Source organism: Psammomys obesus, unplaced genomic scaffold (genome assembly GCF_907164565.1).
Source record: "Psammomys obesus unplaced genomic scaffold, mPsaObe1.curated_primary_1811, whole genome shotgun sequence".
Lineage (NCBI taxonomy): Eukaryota > Metazoa > Chordata > Mammalia > Rodentia > Muridae > Psammomys > Psammomys obesus.
In genome coordinates, this window is record NW_026591598.1 from 13,493,734 (window position 1) to 13,513,531 (window position 19,798).

Here is a 19,798-nt window from a genome sequence, read left to right on the forward strand (position 1 = left end):
TTCTTCTTCTTCTTCTTCTTCTTCTTCTTCTTCTTCTTCTTCTTCTTCTTCTTCTTCTTTCTTTTTGTCAAGACAGGGTTCCTCTGTGGAGCCTTGTCTTTCCTGGACTCACTTTGTAGACCAGGCTGGCCTGCAACTCACAGAGATCCACTTGCCTCTGTCTCCCCAAGAGCTGGAATTACAGGCGCGTGCTACCTGGCCTGACTAGCATTTTTCTTTTTCCCTTTTCTCTAGTTTCTCTGTATTTTAGCGGTCGGGCTTTTCCCACTTGCTGTGTGGCTACCCATCAATCAGCTTTAATGACAGTATATTAGTTATCTGTGGCCACATTATTTGCAGCTCAGTTTCCAATAAGAAGAATAGCAGCTGTCACTGACCGAGCCCTTCTATGTGTTAAAGCATTTTTAGATCCTATCACTGCTTCCCAGAACAATGCTAAAAGGAAGGGTTTAGTGTCTTCATTTAACAGAAGAGGAAACCAAGGCTTAAGGAGCTGAGTGTCCCACCCTCGGTCACACAGCCCAGGGTTTGCCACACAAGAGACTCTAAATAAAGATTTGCTGAATCAACGTCGAAAGAATTAGACCTCAACCCAGGCACAGCTCACTCCAAAACCTCTCACTGTTTCCTCCTGAGCCACGCCCGCCTTTGTGGTCTTCCAGGCTGTAAATTCGGTTGACTAAAGTCAGCATGCTCATGGGACAGCCCTGGCAAAGCTGACTGATCTCCGGGGAGGACAGTAGGTGCTCTTTGCCAAGTCTGGATCCCAGGTGGCGAGCTCTGAGGCCTCTGACCCAGGAGCTAGAAGCACCCTGTGAAGTCCGTCACATCTCCTGCCCCCCAGAGGTAGCGTGGCCACCAGCCAGAACCGCAGGCACTTCACATACACTCAGAAACCGCTCAGAAGTCGGCTTCCAAAGTTTCCAATGTGGTCGCATCCATTTGATGGGAAAGCTTTCATCTATGCCTTTGAAAGCCTTTTTTTCCGTGTGTGAAAGCATGACATCTCTGTCCCCAGCTAGGAGCCTTGAGAGCAGCTGCCCATTCTATTTGGCCATCAGTTTCCTCATCTGAAACATGAAAGTTGGGATTGTGTAACTCCTGAGGACTTATATAATTCCCCGTGCCCTAAGCACAGAGAACCCATTCCTTCGGTGCCTGTCATTCTCCTGTTTTTCCTGGGGGAAATGAACATGGAGAAGTACCTCGCTTGCTCGGCATCACCCAGTAATTTAGTGAGGCAATGCAAGTTAACAACAGATTTGAAACCTCCCCTGCCTCGACGCCCTTCTTAAGACAGGAGCCACACACGCCCTGTGCTGGGCCCACACCCGGTTATCTGCTCACGTTGGAGCTGTGACCCACTTAGCCCAGCTTTACCATGGCGCCCTCGGAGGGAGGCGGGCACTCCCTCCCCTTTGCTGCCGCTGAGCTTCAGGCTGGCTTACATCCCCTGTCAGGACCCCACTTGTGGGGTCCTGGGAAGATGGGGGCGGTGAAGGCACCTACTGCCAGAACTGACTCCCTCAGGTCGTCCTCTGAGCTCTCCTCTCATGCTCTGGCACGCATGCATTCCTCCACCACCTGTCCCCCACCCGGAAACAGGGCTTCTCTGTGTAGCCCTGGTGCTAGCTCTGTAGAGCAAACTGGCCTTGAACTCAGAGATCCACCTGCTTCTGTCTCCTGAGTGCTGGGATCAAAGGTGTGCACCGCCACCACCCGGCACTTTTTAATTTTTATTTATCTATTTTTACTTTAAGTAAATGGATAGGAGTGCACTGTATGGCCCTCTCCAGGCGTGTGGGTGACTTCACACCCACGAGGAGGTTTCTTCCCTGACTCCCAGCTTCTGCTCCATCTTACCCAGCTTCCCAAGCTAAGTAGCTGGAAGGGCGGCTCTTCCACCTCTGCATCTGTCTCTTCCTCTTAAAAATTAGGATGTTACCCTAGATTAGCTTTTCCTGGGAGTGACTGATTGCATGGTACCAAACCTGATGCCTTCCACTTCACTGAGCACATCCTGGTAGGACAGGGCCACTGTGTCTTCTCAGTGGGCACCGCTTAAGCTGCACCGTGAAGGGGCTGGAGAAGTGGCTCAGTGGTTCAGAGCCCTTCTAGGAGGCCTGGGTTTGATTCCCGGCCCTATATGGTGGCTCATAAAATGCGTGATGAAATCAAATGTGTTGGCCCATGCCTGTAATTCTAGCACTTTGGGAGGCTCATGCAGGAGAATCATGGGTTCAAGGACATCCTTGGTATATAGTGAATTGAAGTCCAGCTTGGGATATATAAAACCTTAAAAACAAACTAGTTAGCTAACTAACTTGGTAGTTCCACACATGGTCTGATAAGAGATCTACCTTTCCAAACAGTCAGAAGCCAGAGTTTAAATTCTGATGACACCATGCAAGGTTACAGAGAAATCAGACAGAATTTAAGATGGAAACCCCAGTGTGTAGACTCTAGGCTCTACAGTAGGCCCTCCCCAACGAGCCTGGGAAGATACACAGGCCCAGGGTCTGAATGCCAGCTCTCTCATGCCCTCTTCAGGCCCATCCCAAGGCCAGGTGGTTAGACTGCCGATCCAATGAGCTCGCCAGGTGCTTCTCAGCCAAAAGCCACCCACCGTGTGTGCTGGGTGACGGGGATGGGGAAGCGCACCTGCCAATCAGTGCTCGCTCAGTCCCATGCCCACAGGTGGTCCTGGCCCTGTGGTGGCTGTCATGGCAATTACTTCCGTTTGGTTTTGCCTTCTGAGGTGTCTCGTCTAAGAGACCTAGGGGGTGGTTGAGTCCCACCTTACTCCTGGCAGCCTTCCAAGGGCCCTCTGCAACTGTGGAGTCCCTCTGGTGGTTATGTGGCCCGAGAATGAGGAGGTAGTCCAGCCCTCCCCCACTGTGGTAGCCCTGGCTGATGTCTCCACTGGAAATACCCCTACAGTGGCTGATTTCCACGACCACCATCAGGATTTAAACGGCTCCCTTCACAGGCCAGCTCCAACACGCTTCAGTCCAAGAGAGAATCTTTGGACCTACATTGAGAGCAAACGTCATCCCCACAGGCTCAGTAGTGACAGCCTCTGCCCGTTTGCCCTGGACTCTAGCCATTCTGCAGCCTGACCCAGATGATGGATGTCCAGCAAAGTTGTCAGATTTAGCAAAGAAAAAAAAATGCTTGGACACAGTAGAATTGCGGGTGGATAATTATTTTTAGCATAAAAGCATGTCCCAAATACTCCTGGGCTCTACTTAAGCAAAAACAGCTGCTTGTTGTTTGTGATTCTAGCTTCAGTGGGTAGGTTGAGCTGGAGCGTGGGAGTGTGCACCGGGAGCGAGTCTTCCCCCACTCCTTACACCTAGAAGAGTCACAATATCAGGGGCCGGGGAGCTGCCTTAGGAGTTAGAGAACTGGCTGCTCATCCAGAGGACCCAGGTTCAATTCCCAGCACACACATGACAGCTCACACCTGTCTGTAACTCCAGTTCCACCGGATCCAGCGCCGCCTTCTGGCCTCTGTGGGCACCAGGCACACACGTGCTTCACATACATACAAGCAGGTGAAGCGCTCATCAATGTCATCATCATAATCAGTCACGTGTAACACTCCTGTTGCAGTTTTCCCTAGTGACAGGGACCCTGGAACCTCAGTAGATTCTCAGCATCTCAGATATACAGATAGGGAAACTGAGGCCCAGTGAGGTCAGTTGCTCAAGATCAAATAGCTGAACAGCACTGTGAACAGACTTTTCATAACCCCGGGGAAGGATTTTTCTTTTATCCTATAGTCTCTTCTGAGAGACAGGTGGTGTCTGTGGTTAGAGGACTCTAGATGTCCGGGTTCAAATTCTGGCTCTCGCTTTTGCCGGTTGTGCAAGATGGGTCATTTCTCTTTGGACCCCATCTTCTCAGTTTCCTAATGAAGTCTCAGAGAGCCGGCCGCTCTGAAGTCTCAGTGTGCTGCTGGGCACAGGGTGTGAACAGCACCCTGGGAGGCTGACTACACTGTCAGGCTTCTGACTCTCGCTCGGCCCTGGGAGGCTGTGTCCTCCGTTCTTCCTCTCACTGCCTGCATGCGTGTGCGTGTGTGTGTGTGTCTATGTGTGTGACACATTCACCCCAAGTCCCTGCTGACAGCAACTATGCCTCTCTTTTTTTATAATGAACTCCAGTCACTCTGTCCCAGCTCTCCAGATTGGAAACTTCTGGAAGGCATCAGTGGTACCTCAAGCTCTCTGCCTGGGTGAGGCAGCAGGCACAGGAGAGTCAAGATGTTTCTGGGGTGACAGAGTTGAGCTAGCAAAGTCTGCAGTCTGGGTCCATGGGCTCAAATCTGGGGTTCACTGCTTACTGGCTGTGGCCCCCACGTGCCTGGCTTGTTTTTTCAGGTGGCTTTGGTGGAATGCCCCCTTCCAAGAGTGCACACCGTGTACTCAGCATTTGGACTTTGGACAATTCCATCTGCATGTGCCTCATTTGTGAAACAGGGCCAGTAATCCCTTCCTCATTGGGTGATGGTGAAAATAAGATTAGCTTTCAAAAGCTCCAGCAGCTGGGCAGGACCAGGAAGCTGTCCCAACAATGAAGCATCTCCTCATTTCATGCCACTCACTTCAGCTTTTGCCAATCCTGGCGTCCCCTTAGTAACTAGCACCAGAAATGAGCTAGAAGGTCCTGGCAGCTCAGGTAGCTTGTAGCAAAGCCGGCTCTGATCACAGCGTCTGCTGGCTGCTCCCGAGCACCCCAGTCTCGTCACCCTTGTGCCCCCATGGCTCACCTCACTTGGCCTCCGAGTTCAATATGGCCTCATTCAGAATGAAGGTTGTTTTTGTTTCATTTTGCTTTATAAACAGAAACACTCCCCGGTTTCCCTTCTTAGAGGCCTCAGGAGGAAGCTGAGTCAGGTGGGGTGTGGTTACCGTAAAATCGGTCACCCTCCCCTTTCCTCAGGCTTGGCTGACCCAGCGCAGGCCGACTGACACGCATACCACCGCAGTTCCCTAATGACACGAAAAACAAACTCTCCCCAAAGCACTGTTCCCTTAGAACTCAGGATGGCGACTTAGTGGGAAAAGCAAGGGCTTTGGGAGGCCCGACCTGGATTAGAATTCCGGCCCCTCCCACTGGAAACAGGTTAGAGACTGGGCAAGTCACAGAAGCGTGGAGCCAGGCTGTCACCCTGAGAATGGTGGACCTGCCCCGTGGGATTAGAGGGAGGCTTAGCGCTAATGGATGGAAAGCTGGTGGAAAGGGTGTTGAGGTGGCCATGCCCAGTGACGCTGCATTCTCGCCCTTTCCAGGATGACATCCCAGGCCCTGGGTTCTACAATGTCGTCCACCAGTCCCCGGTATTCAACAGTGCCTCTCTCTCCAAGAAAGGAACCTGCACTTTTCCCTCCACGGTGAGAGCCCTCCCTCGGGTGTTGACCAGTCAGTAATTTCCTCCGCTCTTTGTGTAATGGCATGGTGGACAGCCATCTCTGTTCTGACTAAGACAGCAGCCACTTCTTGTGATTTCACAAACTCCAATCCGACCCCGTGCCCTACGGGCCGTTTATCTCCGTGGATGCGTGTGGAGCAGAAGCTAGAACTTGGGTTGTCCAAGCCTCTTCAGCACAAGAAGCAGGCGTCTTCCCGAGGCGGCCGGATATGCCAGGGTGGCTGCCGTGTCCTCCCCTGAAATGATTTTTAACACTCGCTTCGTATAACTGGGTTGTTCAAATCACTGGGAAGGTGGACGGAACAAAAGAAAGAGACTAAGGGCAGAGTTTGGTGGTACGGAAGATGAGAGGTGCCGCTGGCCAAGCTGACAGCCAGAGCTGGATTGCCGAGACCTGCGTGGTAGGAGGAAGCTGGCCTCTGAGCTCCACGCTCCATCATGGCATGTGCCTCACTCCCTCACAAGAACAAAAGAGACAGAGACAGACAGACACACATCCCAGCACTCAGGGAGGCAGAGGCAGGCTGATCTCTGCGAGTTCGAGGCCAGCCTGGTCTACAAAGAGAGTCTAGGACAGCCAGGGCTACACAGAGAAACCCTGTCTTGAAACAACCAACAACAACAAAAGACACACAGAGAGACAAAGACCCAGACAGACAGACAGACAGACAGACAGAAACACATACATACACACATACACACACAGGGCAGGGCAGGGGAGAGGATGAAGGAGAGGTAGAGTATGTGAGCAAGCACTGGGCCTGAAGTACAGGAATCTTCCCGTTAGCTCCTGGGACTTTATCTTTGTTGAGGATTCTTGCCAGTCAAACATGTAAACGAAGCGCCTCTGACCATGGATGAAGACAGTGAACCTCTGAGTTTTGTTTTGGTGTGTGCATGCTGAGGATGGCGCCCAAGGATGTTTCCTCTAAGCCACGACTCAGCCTTAAGGGAACCAAGCAGCACGGGAAAGAGCCAAACCCGAGCCAGGTTGCCTGAGGTGGAACAGTGAAGGAGAAAGCTGAGCCGGAGTCTGATGTCAACAGAACACACGTGTGTGCTCGTCCCTCTAAAGGATATGGCAGTCTCTTGCGTAGACATAGATGATGCCTTACACTGGGGTTCATTTTCTTACTAATCTCACATAGAGGGCCCACTTAGGGCCCGCCGAATGCAGCCACCTCTTGTTGGGAATTGGGCGTGGCAGTGAGGAACTCAGGGGCACACTGGCTTTGGAGTGAAAGCTCACCATTTGGGACAAAGACCCCAAAGCAACCCTCAGAGGAACATGTCAGTGCCCCAGCATTGGCCACAGGCCTAATACTGACTCAGCTGTGGAGCCTGAATGTGACCTCAAGCACGTCACCCTTCTCTGTGTCCCAGTTGCCTCAGAGACTCCCTGGAGGCTCTGGGCAGTCGGCAGTGAGAAAGACTTTGAAATTGTAGAGCAGTGTAAACAGGCCACCAGCTAGCACTGTGAGAGCCTGAGTCACCCTAGGCCCAGAGCGCCTTGCTTCTCTCTGAGAACTCTGTCAGACAGCACGCTACCATTCCTTCTTGGTGCCATGAAGGGGCTGGATTGGTGACACAATCAGGGTCCTGCTAGGCTTCACTGGTGCTAATTTTCGAATGGTTCACCTCTCTATCCAAGAGACAAAGGCACAGGAAAGTCTGAATGTAGGTGGAATCCAATAAGGTCTTGCACTTCTTAAAAAAAAAAAAAAAAATGAAAGAAGAAAGGTGTGAGGCTCCTCTCCCTTTGATGGTCCTAAGGCTTCAGCTTTTACATTTCTTGTTTTAAAGAAAAGGCTTATTTATGATTATGTGGTGGGGAGGGGCTGGGGCAGAGGTGGGGGTGATGCACACATGCGTGCAGGTACCTGCAGAGGCCAGCAGAGGGCGCCAAGTCCCCAGGAACTGGAGTTCTAGGCAGATCTAAGTTGTTTGGTGTGGGTGCTAGGAATAGAATCCACGCCCTCTGGTGACATGCTGGAATGTCTGAGCCATCCTCCAGCCCCCAACTTTATTCTTGTAGACACTTGCATTTTTGAATTCTTGGGAAGGGGGCCTTACAGCTTTGTAATATCTGGCTGCAGGCCCCAACATGGTCTCTAGTTTCTGTCCAGCCCAGAGGAAAGACGGAGGGCCTTTCCCCTCTTCTGGATCCCGAGACTCTGGGTATTCAAACCTCCAGCCTCAGATGAAGATCACAAGGGACCAGAGGAGTGTGACTGGGGTGAGGCCGCCCAAAAATGTCCATGGGCCTATAAATTCTACACACTTCCTGGTGACTGTCAGGGCGACAACACCCAACCCTTTGAGGAGACTTGTCATCTCTCAGAGTTCAAATGATAGAGCACCTCACTGAGGCACTCCAAGTTTTCTCTTCTAGACTCTTCTATGACCATGACCAGGAAGCTAAATGAGGCAGGCAGGCGGGGACATGGGTGGCCTCTCTGAGTAGCACAGTGTTGGTGAGGCTGCTCCAGAGGAGTTAGTTAGTATGTGTCCGGGAGAAGTTCTCAGGTGCCAGTGCGGGGCCCACAGACCGGAGACCACAGGCCTGGCAGGGAAAGGCAGGGCGTACGGCTGGAGAGTGAGTTCTGCCCACACTGAGCCTGTTTTGATGCCTCAGGGAGCTCGGCCTCACGGGGAAGTTTTTAGACACCCCCTACCCCACCCCCACCCCCAAACATAGACGCACCGAGCCTCTGAAGGCAGAAAAGATCCCAGGGCCGTGCCTCGCGACCCATTTGGCCTTTGAACATCGTGTCTGAACTTGGCCGCCGGGCGGCGGCACACCGCCGCTGAAGCTGGCCCTCCCACCCCACTTCACAGCAGGGCTGAGTTTCTCTTTCCGTGAAGTGGTTGTGACGTCCATCCGCTGCTCAGAGTAGTGAAAACCAAAGGCACCCACCAAATCCCCGGTGAACAGCTGGCCAGAAAGGGAAGGCTGTGGCCGCTGCCGGGAGCCCTGAGGAGTCTTCACAGCTAGAGCTTGGCTTTGAACCCGGGTTAGAGTCCAGATGAGGACAGCCCTGCCTCTGTTGAAACCCCTACCCCCACACCACCTTTGAGAACCGCCTCCACCAGCCCTCTTGAAGGGAATGCAGGGAAGTAAAGGTTGCTCTCAGCCTCCCTCACTTCCTGTGACCTCCCGGGAGTGGAGAAAACCCAGGGCAGTTGTTCCTCCGCTTTCACTATAAAACTATGGGAACTTTTTTGTTTTATCAGACTCTAATACCAGCCATGCTGTCACAGGTTAAGGAGATGTTATCATTGAGTTTCTATAGCTTTTGCCCCCATTCATTTGGCAAACACTGATCTGTGTTTGTTTTTGAACTGAAAATAGTTTGTCATGGTTTCCGGATATGGCTGGAATTGGTTTTGTTGAACCATAAATATTTTAGGGTTTTATGAATGCAGTGGTTTGCTGTTGCTTTTGGTGATTTATTTATTTATTGGAGACATTGTCTCACCATGTAGCTCAGGCTGGCCTCGAACTCACTGTCTTCCTGTCTCTGCCTCCGGAATACTGGACCACACGTGTGTGCTGCCACACCTGGCATGAAAATAGTGACTTGGTAGCAACAGGAGGCATGAGTGGATGGCCACCTCTGAGCAGCCCTGTCTGCCCCTTTAAGCTACCTGAAGCAGCTCTCTGCAGACATCACAGGGACCAGTCTAACCCTCCCTACCACAGGAGTCACCCACAGCTGACAGGCAGGCGTAAGGGGCCGGGAACTGGATGCAGTGAAAATGCCCTGCTGGGAAAATCTCTCTCTCCGGGTCCCAAACAGGTGATGAATACTTGGAAGTTAGTTTACACAAGTCAACAGGTCTGAGCTTGCATTTCCCAAGAGCGTAGCCCTCAAAGCCCGAGGGTCTGATTACCACTGTGAACTTGCTACAGCCTCGCCTCTTACAGAAAAAAAAAAAAAAACAAAAAGCTTTAGGCTGAGCGTGGTGGCCACTGGCAGCAGAGGCTGAGGCAGGAGCAGCGCTGGAAGTCTGAGGCTAGCCTGAGCTATCCAGTGAGCTCTAGGCCAGCTGGGCTACTTGGTGAGACCCTGTCTCAACACTCAGACAACCAAGCAAGCAAATGGCGGTGGGCTTGGGGCAGGGTCCTTCTCTTTTGAGCCGTCCCTCACAGCTCCTGGGTCACCTGACGATGCTGATCCTGTTCTCCTCCCTCAGTGTGCTCGGCTTAGCAGCATCATATCCAAATATCCCGCCGCCAATGCGTATACCATCCGGTCAACCTTGGTTTCCAAGAAGGACTTCAGCAATTCGTGTTCCAGCATGTTCCAGCAGCCAATCTTCATGAAAGTGGTCAAATCCGAAACCCCCGCCCCGAACCATTACAATGTAAGGACATCACCGGCCCAGGCCCAGTGCCCATGTTGGAAGGGTGGCTTGCCAACGTGTGGAGAAGGGTGCGGGGTAGGGGGAGCAGCTTTTTGACACAGAGGGTCAACCAGTGAGCATCTGTGAGCAAGCTGGGGGCAGGGTCGGTGGCTGCAAGAAGCCAAAGAGGGCGTGTGCAACGGTAGGGGGTGGCAGGGAGCTGCAGGAAGCCGGAGTCTTCCAGGGCCGGTTTCTCTCCTCTGTCACAGCAGGTCCGTACTCCATCCGCTGACACTCTTGGTTTACACTTCAGAATTTGATAAGAAAAACCCAACTGCTTTCTATATATGAAAACTGTCAGTGCTTTTGTTGTTTTGTTTTGGAGGCAGGCTCTCACCATGTAGCCTTAGGAGGCCGTGGTAAGAAGCGAGGGAGAGCACAAACCGCTGTGTGTGCCCGGAAGTCAAGCTGTGGCCCACACAGAAGGTGGCAGCGGCAAACGGCTGCTTCTCGGAAGACTTTGGTCTCAGCTACCTCATGCTCAAGTTCCTCTCTGAAACACGGTTTCTAAGTCCTGTTTATATGTCTGCAGAGCTCTTGCCCACCCTCTGGGACTGGACGGTCGGCTGTGGTGTGCTCAGAGCAGGGGAGCGATGCTGCCTCAGCACTTAGCAGTGGAGGCAGCTCAGGGCCAGCTGTGCCAGTGAGCAATTTCTAGAAGCAGCCTAGAGAACTAAAAAAGAATGGGCGAAACCAGCTCTGTGGTAGCTCACTCAACTTGGTAGATCCAAAACGCCATTGTTTTGACGCAGTCACACAGGCACGTGCACACACACTCGCACACGCGCACACACACACACACACTCGCACACGGTTATTAACAAGCTATTTCAGGAGGACCAGGTCTCATTGGAAGCCTTTGCAGTCTGATGTGTATTCGCTATTTTCAGCCTGTCCTAACTCTGGCTCGGTCATGTTCCTAGGGCTGATTGTGGCTACTATCTTGGACAGGCTGTTCTAAAAGTTCCCCTGGGTGACTGGACTCTGATAATGATGTGATGGTGGTAGCAGAGCTTGGCGTGGGCTCAGTCGGCTGGCCTATGAACCTTGTGGCCCTGGTGCTAATACACCAGAACAGCCTATCTAATGTGCTACTTGATTCCAGTTCACAATAGAAGGTGCTAAGATGGGGGCGGGCAACTTGCCTTAAGCTTCCTAGCTCAGTGCCTATACACACACACATACACACATATAAAGGGACACCACACACACATACATGACACATATACATACACACACACACACATATATATATATACACACATGCACACACACAGAGGGGAGGGAGAAAAGGGGAGGGAGAGAAGGGGGAGAGAGAGAAGGGGAGGGAGAGAAGGGGGGAGGGAGAGAGAGAGAGATTTGGAATCTGAGAAAGTGTGTCCAGGGTTCAGGGGTTGAACATACCCCTGCCCTTTAGACTCAATAGTCAGAGAAACCTCTGAGGCTGAGAACCAAGGATTGGAAGAAAGTCTAGAATTGAAGGAAGAACATATGCCAATGTCCTGAGGCAGCGAAGAGGCTAGTTCATCCAGGACTACAGGGTCTGAGGGTCTCCTGAGCCAGGAGGCTGAAAGAGGAGACCAGACAGGCAGACAGTGGCTATCTCAGCGTATCCCTGAAGCCACCGGGAGAGAGTTTAGATTTCGTTCTCTGTGCCCTGGCGACGCCCCTGAGGGGGAGTGGGAAGGTGGGACATAGCCTGAGGAGGTTTTTAAAACTCCTCTTCCAGAGTGCAGTGTAGTTTCAGAGAGGAAACTTGTGTCCAAGAATGGTCTGTGCAGGTGTGAGGCATCCAGACAGAGCCCCAGGCCACCTGGGAGCCAGGTCTAGCTGTCCCTGTGAACACCCCTCCGTGTCCTCCCTCGAAGCAGCCAAAGGGTGATAAAGCTTGAGGTGGGCCTGGATGATTCTGGTCCTCTATGTACATCCTTGCCCTGCCCCACGGGGCCCTGGACACAGCAACATGTGACAAGCATCCATGGTTAAATGAATGGCCTCTGGGCCACTACAGCTGTGGGGCTGCAAATGGCCAAGGTCCAGACCTTTCAGCCAAGACGTGCGTGGTGAGCGAGTAGTGCTGTGTGCGTGTGTGTGCATGTGTGTGTATATGTATACCTGTCTGTGCATGTGAAGGCATCAGGTGTCTTCCTCTATTGCTGTCTACCTTTTATTATTACTATCATCATCATCATCGTTATTATTATACTTTTGAGAAAAGGTCCGCACTGACTGGCTGGCCAATGAGCCTCAGGGATCCTCCTGTCTCTACCCCCACCCCCCAGACATGTGCCACTGTGCCTGACTTTCTGTGCTGAGTGCTGGGGATGGGAACTGGGCTCTTAGACTTAACCATTTCCCCAGTCCCGAAGAGTGCATGGAGTTTGTTCATGATTGTTTTAAGGTGACTGAAAGTAATGCTTGTATAGTTTGAATAATAAACAGTTATTCAAAGCCCTATGGAAATGCATCACACAGAGTAGAATTTCCTTATAATTTGACTTCTCTTCCTTTGAAAACTTTATTTTTTTTTTGAGAGAGAGAGAGAGAGAGAGAGAGAGAGAGAGGCAGAGGTGTGTGTGTGTACCTTAGAGCAGGTGCCCTTGGAGGCGAGAGCCATCCGTCCTTCCTAGCTAGAGTTACCGTAAGTAATGAGCCGCTTGGTGTGGGTGCTGAGGACTGACCTCTGGTCCTCAGCAAAAACAGTGTGTACTCTTAACTGCTGAAGTGTCTCTCCTGCCCCATGCCAGTTCTCCTGGAATGTGGGTCCCCAAGGCAAATGCCACCAAGAGCCAGGTGCGATTTCTTCAGGGGCTTCCCATTCACACACACTCTTCTCCCGCACGAGGTCCTGCTGTTTCCTGCTTAGCTACATCTCCACAATGCTTCAGAGCTCCACTTTGTTCTGTTTTTACCTGCTGAGGAGTATTTTCTTAGTCTAATGGAGAAATGGGGAAATATTCCTGTTGGACTTACAGGAATACAAAAAAAAAAAAAATAAAAAGCTCCCCTCTTCACAGGTTCCCCCCTCTCCACAGGTTCCCCCCTCTCCACAGGTTTTCAGGTTTTCTGTCTGGGTAAAGAACAAAGCCAGGGAACTGTTTTGTCTGAAGGAGGCTTTTCCCTAACCAGGAGAACAATGGTGGCGGCAGCAGGCCAGGAGCCCAAAGGCTATAATCCCGTTAGCCATGCTGTGCAATGAACAACTTGCCGGCCTTGGTCCCCCGCTTCTCTTCTGGAGATCTTTGCTGTGGGACTGTCATTATCTTCAATCTGGGCCTGCTCCTCTCCTGTCCAGTAATTAGCCTGCCCATCTGGCCTTCCTGTGGGAGCTCTCTGTGTGCAACCTGCCATCAGGCCCCTGGGAAAGGCAACATTCCTCCACCTCTGTGAGCACAGAACCAGAATGCCACCTGCATTTCTCAAGACACTTTTTTTTTTCTTTTTAAACAAAGAAGAATCAGGGAGAATCAAGCCATCCCAGCCCCCAGCAAATAGTTTCACTCATTCAGCAAATATTCCCAGCACTCTTGTGCACAATTTTTATTGCTTCTGTTATCTAACAAATACAGGAGACTGACTACAAATTGGCATGTCAAATATTTGTGATTCGTGTTAACAGAAGAATGATCTCATCCCCTCCACCCCGAGAGTCAACCCCCTCCCCCCAACTCATTTTCAGAGTTCGGAACCTATGGGGCACTCTCATATGTATATTATGTGGATCAGCCAAAATTCTTAACTTCTGGTTCATCCAGAAAAGCAGAGAGAAGAAAATAACTGCAGACTCGATCCTAATCTCTAGCGACCTGGGCTCGGGCACCCCAGATGCTGTGTTTAGAGAGCACTGTTTGTGCAGAGAAGAATGTGGCCGGGGACCAGGTGGGGGACGTGAAGACTTGTCCTGGAAAGGATCAAGATGACAGCAAAAGAGATGAAAAAAAATTGTAACAGTATCACACACTCAGTAAAAAACACACCTTAAGTGTGGCAGGTACAGCTGGCTCGCAGTGCCCAAGACCCCAGCGCTGAGAAGAAACAAACAAACAAACCCACTTTCTCTACATGGCTTGCTATGTCCTCCCCTGTCCCCAAAGTGTTCCAAAACAGAGCGGGGACCGTTTGCTGCACTTGACACAGAGAGAAAACTCAGGCTCAGTTCTAAACCACCCGAGCAGCACCACACAGCCTTGGTCTTCAGGTTTCCCTCCCGGCCTCCTGGCCATTCTCTTCTGGCTTCTTCTCCACAGTGAGCTTGCACATGTGTTGTGTCTGTGCGTGTGTGTGAGTGTGTGTGTGTGTGCATGTGCCTGTGTGCGGCGGTGTGGATGTGTGTATGTGGGCATGCGAGTGTGTGATTGTCACAGACCACTTGAACTTGGGGGATGACAGAGGCACGGCTGGAGTGACCTCCTCAGCTCATGTCAGTTCTTTTAAGAAAGACAGGCTTAAAGTGGGCTCCTACTCGCCACCTGTCCAGGCAGGGTGACAAGAACAGGGAGCGAGCCGGCACTGAGCACTCTGTGTGTGTGTGTGTGTGTTTTTTTTTTTTTTTTTTTTTTTTTTAAATCACACAGGCCTCCATCTCTTCCTGCGCACAGAAAAACAATGCCTGTTCTGGGTTTCTATCGAAAACACAGAGAGGATCCTTCCCCATGGTCACATTGGGAGGGCCAGCGCCAGGTAAGCATCTGCCTTGACTTTGGGTTCCTGCTTCGGCTCCTCTGGCTCTCAGGACACCCATCTCCCTGCTGGGAGCCTGTTCAGAAGAAGCTTGGCCTTTTTTGGGGGAGGGGAGGCTGAGAGAGTGCTGAGCACAGAGGCCATGGGACCTGGTGGGCCTGCTCGTTTGCCCTAAGAGGCCTTCTTGGCTTGGCCCTTTGGAAGCAGGCACGCCTGCTCTGGGCAGCCTGGTGGGGAAGTGGCCTTGGCAGGCCACTGGCAGGGAGGGAGAGAGAAGGTGGCACTGGCACAGAGGTTGCTTTACCATCTGCTCCTAAATGGCCAGGTGGTGGCTGCACTTCCAGCGTTTATTCCATAGGAAGAGTTTTTGCCTGCCTGTGCCCATAGCCCTGTTCTTCACATTCAGAAGGAGATGCTCAGAGACACTGGTCCAATGTTGCCAGACATTAAGTAGCACACTGAGCCCAAGGGTACTAGGCTAGACCCCTCTGGATCCTTGGTGCCTTCTGGAAACAGGATCCGGGAACACGTTAGAGCTTGCCCGTGTTACTCCCTGCTGTATTCCGAAAGGTGGCGATATCCCTGTCCTCCCACACTGACATCCCCGCAGCTATTTCAGAGGGGTCCAGGAAAGTCCGCACAGCCTCCCACCCCCAGCCTGACCCAGCCAAGCCTGGAGCTTTGGGCCCCAGAACCCAGAGGAGGGGCAGGGAGGCGTAGGGTGTGGAGAAAATTGCAGGGCACGCCAGATTTCAGCAAATCCAGATTAAAGCCAGAAGATCAGGCTGAAGCCGAGTGACAAAACCAGCACTAATTAGGAGGCTCAGTACAGCCACAGCCCTCCCCCCTTCCCCCCATCCTTGCACCATCCCCACAAAACCCCACCTTGTTTGTTTCTACAGCAGAACAAAGCTGGCACCCTTGGGCTTTAGCCAGAGGCCCCTCCACAGAGCCCTGGGATAGGGCATCTGAGTCCTCTCAGACTCCCCGGGGTCCCTTGTAACAAAGAACGGGGGGGGGGGGGACCAAACTCCCCCTCAGAGGGTGAGTGTTCCTCTTCTTCCCACGGAGGGAGAAGGGGTCACTCCGGCCTTCCTCTCGATGTTTCTCCTGGAGATGGTCGTGTTATCGACAATCCTATGGCCTCCCCCACTCCCCGTGTGCTCTTCATCACTTTTTCAAGAGAAAAGCACATTCTTTTTAAAGCAAAGTCAACTTCTCAGAAGACTGAAGCAGGAAGGTTGCCTTGCGTGTTTGGCTGCCAGGGCTAGAGAGTGAGACTCGTCTCTAAAACAAAAACCCAGGCTTGACACAGTCGAATTTACAGTTCTTTGAACTATCATCTCTATGATGCCACCATGACTAAGATTGTTCCCACTTCTCCGGATCCCACCAATTCTGCTGTATTTCTTTTCCTGGCATGAACCAACCCCCCCCCCCCCCCCGCTTGATGGCCCCTAGTCCCATGCCCTGATTCAGTCACAGTATGTATAGACTTTCAGTGTATTACTATGTGGCACCTGTAATCCCAGTATTTGGGAGGCTGAGGCAGGAGAACCGTGATAACATGCGACCTGTTTCCTAGAGGGGGTGGGGCTCAGGCGGCAAAGTGCTTGCTCTAAGGACCTGAGTTGTCCCACCAAGTGACAAAGCCAGGTGGGGTGGCAGAGGCAGGAGGATCCCTGGGGCTTTCTAGCCAGCCAATCTAGCCAAACCCGGGACTCCAGGTTCAGTGAGAGACCATGTCTCAAAAAAATAATGGTGCTGCTGCTGATGGTGATGATGATGGTGATGACGATGGTGATGGTGATATGGAGGGCTGGCAAGATGGCTTAGCAGGCAAAGGTATTCGCTCTCAGCCTGATGACCTGGGTTCAGTCCTCAGGGTCACATGGTGCAGACCCAGCTCCCTCAAGTTGTCCTCTGACCCGTGTGTGTGTGTGTGTGTGTGTGTGTGTGTGCTGTGTCATATCTGTAAATGCACAACACACACAATAAATAAACAAGTGAAAATGGTAAAAGGCAGTTGGGCTGGAACTCTGGCCTCCACACACACCAGCACACACAAGTGCACAGGTATTAACAAAGGTGTGAACATACATACAAATAACTAAAAGTACAAACAAATAAACAGACAAACTAGAGCCAGGCCAAGCGCAGGTGGCCTCTGGCACTGGGAGTGTCGCTGTGGAACTTGCCTTTCCCTGCTGGCTTAGCCCCTGTAATGCCACCTGGTCCTGCACACGGGATTGGCACTAGGGTGCCCACGGTGTGTCCAGCCTCCTGCCTGGAGCTTTCACCTCCCGCTGACTAATTCCCCTGACTCCTGAGTGATGTGAAGGCTAGATCAACATGAGCAGGAGTCAGTGAGGGCCTTTGCCCGGAACCACACCTCTCTTCTCCCAAACACCTGTGCCGACTCCCAGAGCTGCTGAGAATTTAGGGGTGACACTGTAGCACCCTGCCCTCCCTCCAGCTCAGACCATTCTATCCTCCTTGAAGCTGTGTGTACAAGTGGAGTGGATTTGATTATTTATTGTTTCTTTTTTTAAAATTTATATTTATTATTTATACATGTATGCCTGCAGGCCAGAAGAGGGCACCAGATCTCATTATAGATGGTTGTGAGCCACCATGTGGTTGCTGGGAACTGAACTCAGGACCTCTAAAGAGCAGCCAGTGCTCTTAACCTCTGAGCCATCTCTCCAGCCCCTTTTATTGTTTAAGACAAGAGCATGGGTCATGGGCTTTAGAGCAGCAGCTCTTAACTTTCCTGCTGTCGAGACCCTGTAATACAGTTCCTCCTGTTGTGGTGACCCTCCCCAAGCATAAAATTATTTTTGTTGCTACTTAATAACTGTAATTTTGCCACTGTTATGAATTGTAATGTAAATCTCTGTGTTTTCTGATGGTCTTAGGGGGCCTCTGTGAAAAGGTCATTCAACCTTAAAGGGCTTACAACACACAGGCTGAGAAACACTGCTTCTGAGGGACTAGACTTCTTTCCACACAGCAGGAACCTGACTGGAGACACTGCTCAGCGGTTAAGAGCACTTGCTGCTCTTCCAGAGGACCCCGGTTCAGTTTCCAGCACCATTTCAGGCGTATCACAGGTGTTAGGAATTCCAACTCCAGGGGATGTGACCCCCCAGGAGCACTTGGACTCATGTGTCCAGATGCAAACAAAGACACCTCAAAATAATAACAGTAATTTGGGGGCTGAGGAGGTAGCTTCTCCGGTGGGGGGACTCACTATTCAGGCATGAGGATCTGAGTTCAAATCCCTGTTACCCATGTAAAAAGCTGGGTGGTCGCATGTGCACCCTAACTCCAGTGTTGTAGAGGGTAGAGGCAGAGGCAAGGGGTAAGCTGGCCACCAGCCTAGCCAGTGACAGATCTCTGTTTTAGGGAAATAAGGCAGAAAGGGACCAAATAGGACAGGGCATCGCTGGAACATGTATGCACACAGGCATACATGCCTGCACATAGATATATGCATAACATACACACAGACACATAGGATACACAGACACATAGGATACACAGACAATCACACACACACACACACACATCCATTACTTATTTGACATTTACAAACCATTAAGATAACATTCAGTGGCCTGGAGAGATGGCTCAGCGGTTAAGAGCACTGTCTGCTCCTCCAGAGGTCCTGAGTTCAATTCCCAGCAACCACACGGTGGCTCACAACCATCTGTAATGTGATCTGACGCCCTCTTCTGGAGTGCAGGTGCACATGCAGACAGAGCACTCATACACATAAAAGAAATAAATCTTAAAAACAAACAAACATTCAGCTATTGGAACCACTCTGTCCCCAGAAGCCCAAGTGTGCTTCCTATTTTGAGGGGGAGACTGTCAGTTTGGGCTGCACCGGCGTTGGGATGTTCCTTAGGTGCCTGGTTGAATGGATGTTCTCTGGCTAGTCAATTTCTACCTCTGGGCTGCAGGGCCCTGGGGATGGGTTGAAAGAGTGAGAGCCACCCAGCCAGGCTGCTGTGAGTCCCACAGGTTGATATGCATTCTCCAACTGGCAGGTCTGACCGTCACCCCATGCAGGCAGCCTTCCCCTCTGACCCAGGGAAGTGACATTGTCAAGGTGCCAGCTGTAAGGTGCCTGTGACAGCTGGTGGCAGGTGCTGCTTTTCACCAAGCTGGGGAGGGCATCTCATCCTGTGGCAATGTTTCCCTCTTTCCAGGGAAATATGATGTGAACGAGGCCCTGGTGAAGCAATCGCCGAAGATCTTAGTGTCCTGCTTCAAGTCAACAACCGGCCGTGGATTAAAACTGACATCAATGGGCCCAGGGCCAGGTTACTACAACCCCAATGAGTGCATCAAGATTCTGAAGAAGCCTAGTGTCCCGTGAGTCCTGCATTTTTCTGCTGCACTAGCCCCAGGGGACCCTGGAGGGGGCAGGGTGAGAATGGGCACCCGTCACCAGGACCCAGTCCGGGGCTCCCTGCTGCCATGGCACGGCGCTCAGTAAGCCGCCGGAGAGTATTTGATATTAACTGAGTAGCATCTGTGTTAAGAATGGCAGAGTCAAGTGTCCTTGCTTCCTAGAGGAAGGAGCTTCAGTGAGCGTGAGGGATTTCCCTGAGTCCACACCGCTCACATCCTGCCGTAGAGACCCGGTTCAGGACATCAGGCTCTCTCCATGTTCCCCACAAAGCTTCTCCCGGGGCTACAGTGGTTCTGCTTTTCTGACAAGGAGTCTCCTCTGCGCTTGGGGGAGATGCAAAAGCGGGTGCACCGACGGAGAGCTGTTGGGTTTGCCCTTTGCCCTTCGGCCCTGCTGTGTGCAGGCTGCACGTGTGGCCTTTGGGCAGTTCGTATTACACTGTGAGCTGAATGCGTTTAAGTCGTGCTTCACAGGGTTACGCTCAGAATTAAACAATTGTCAGGCAAACAGTATGTGTAAGTGGTGGCTTAACATTAATAGAAAGTTAGGAAGAGACCGAGAGGGGCAGGTTGACGCACATTTGTAATCCTGGTACTTTGGAGGCTGAGGCAGGAGGATTGAGAACTCAAGTCCATTCTGGGCCGCACTTTTCCAAAGTGGGGGATAGGAGGCGAAAGAGACACTGTGTCACCATTTAAAGTACATACCATTTGAAGTTTTTTGTTTTCCTTTTATGTGTGTAGGTGTTCTGTCTGCGTGTCTGTCTGTGCACCATATGCCTGCAGTGCCGATGGAGGCCAGAAGAGGGCGATGGGTCCTCTGGAACTCTGGCTGTAGATTGTTGTTAGCTG

The 19,798-nt window shown here is 51.6% G+C and overlaps 1 protein-coding gene across 1 annotated transcript in view; it reads left to right on the forward strand.

The window, feature by feature from the left end:
• Positions 1 to 19,798, forward strand: part of Stpg1 (sperm tail PG-rich repeat containing 1) — a 39,767-nt gene that overhangs the window by 13,272 nt on the left and 6,697 nt on the right. Inside the window, exons 4-7 of the mRNA XM_055611460.1 lie at positions 5,298 to 5,399; positions 9,635 to 9,805; positions 14,419 to 14,524; positions 18,742 to 18,907. Of these exons, the coding sequence (XP_055467435.1) occupies positions 5,298 to 5,399; positions 9,635 to 9,805; positions 14,419 to 14,524; positions 18,742 to 18,907 (545 nt within the window). The remainder of the gene's footprint in view (positions 1 to 5,297; positions 5,400 to 9,634; positions 9,806 to 14,418; positions 14,525 to 18,741; positions 18,908 to 19,798) is intronic.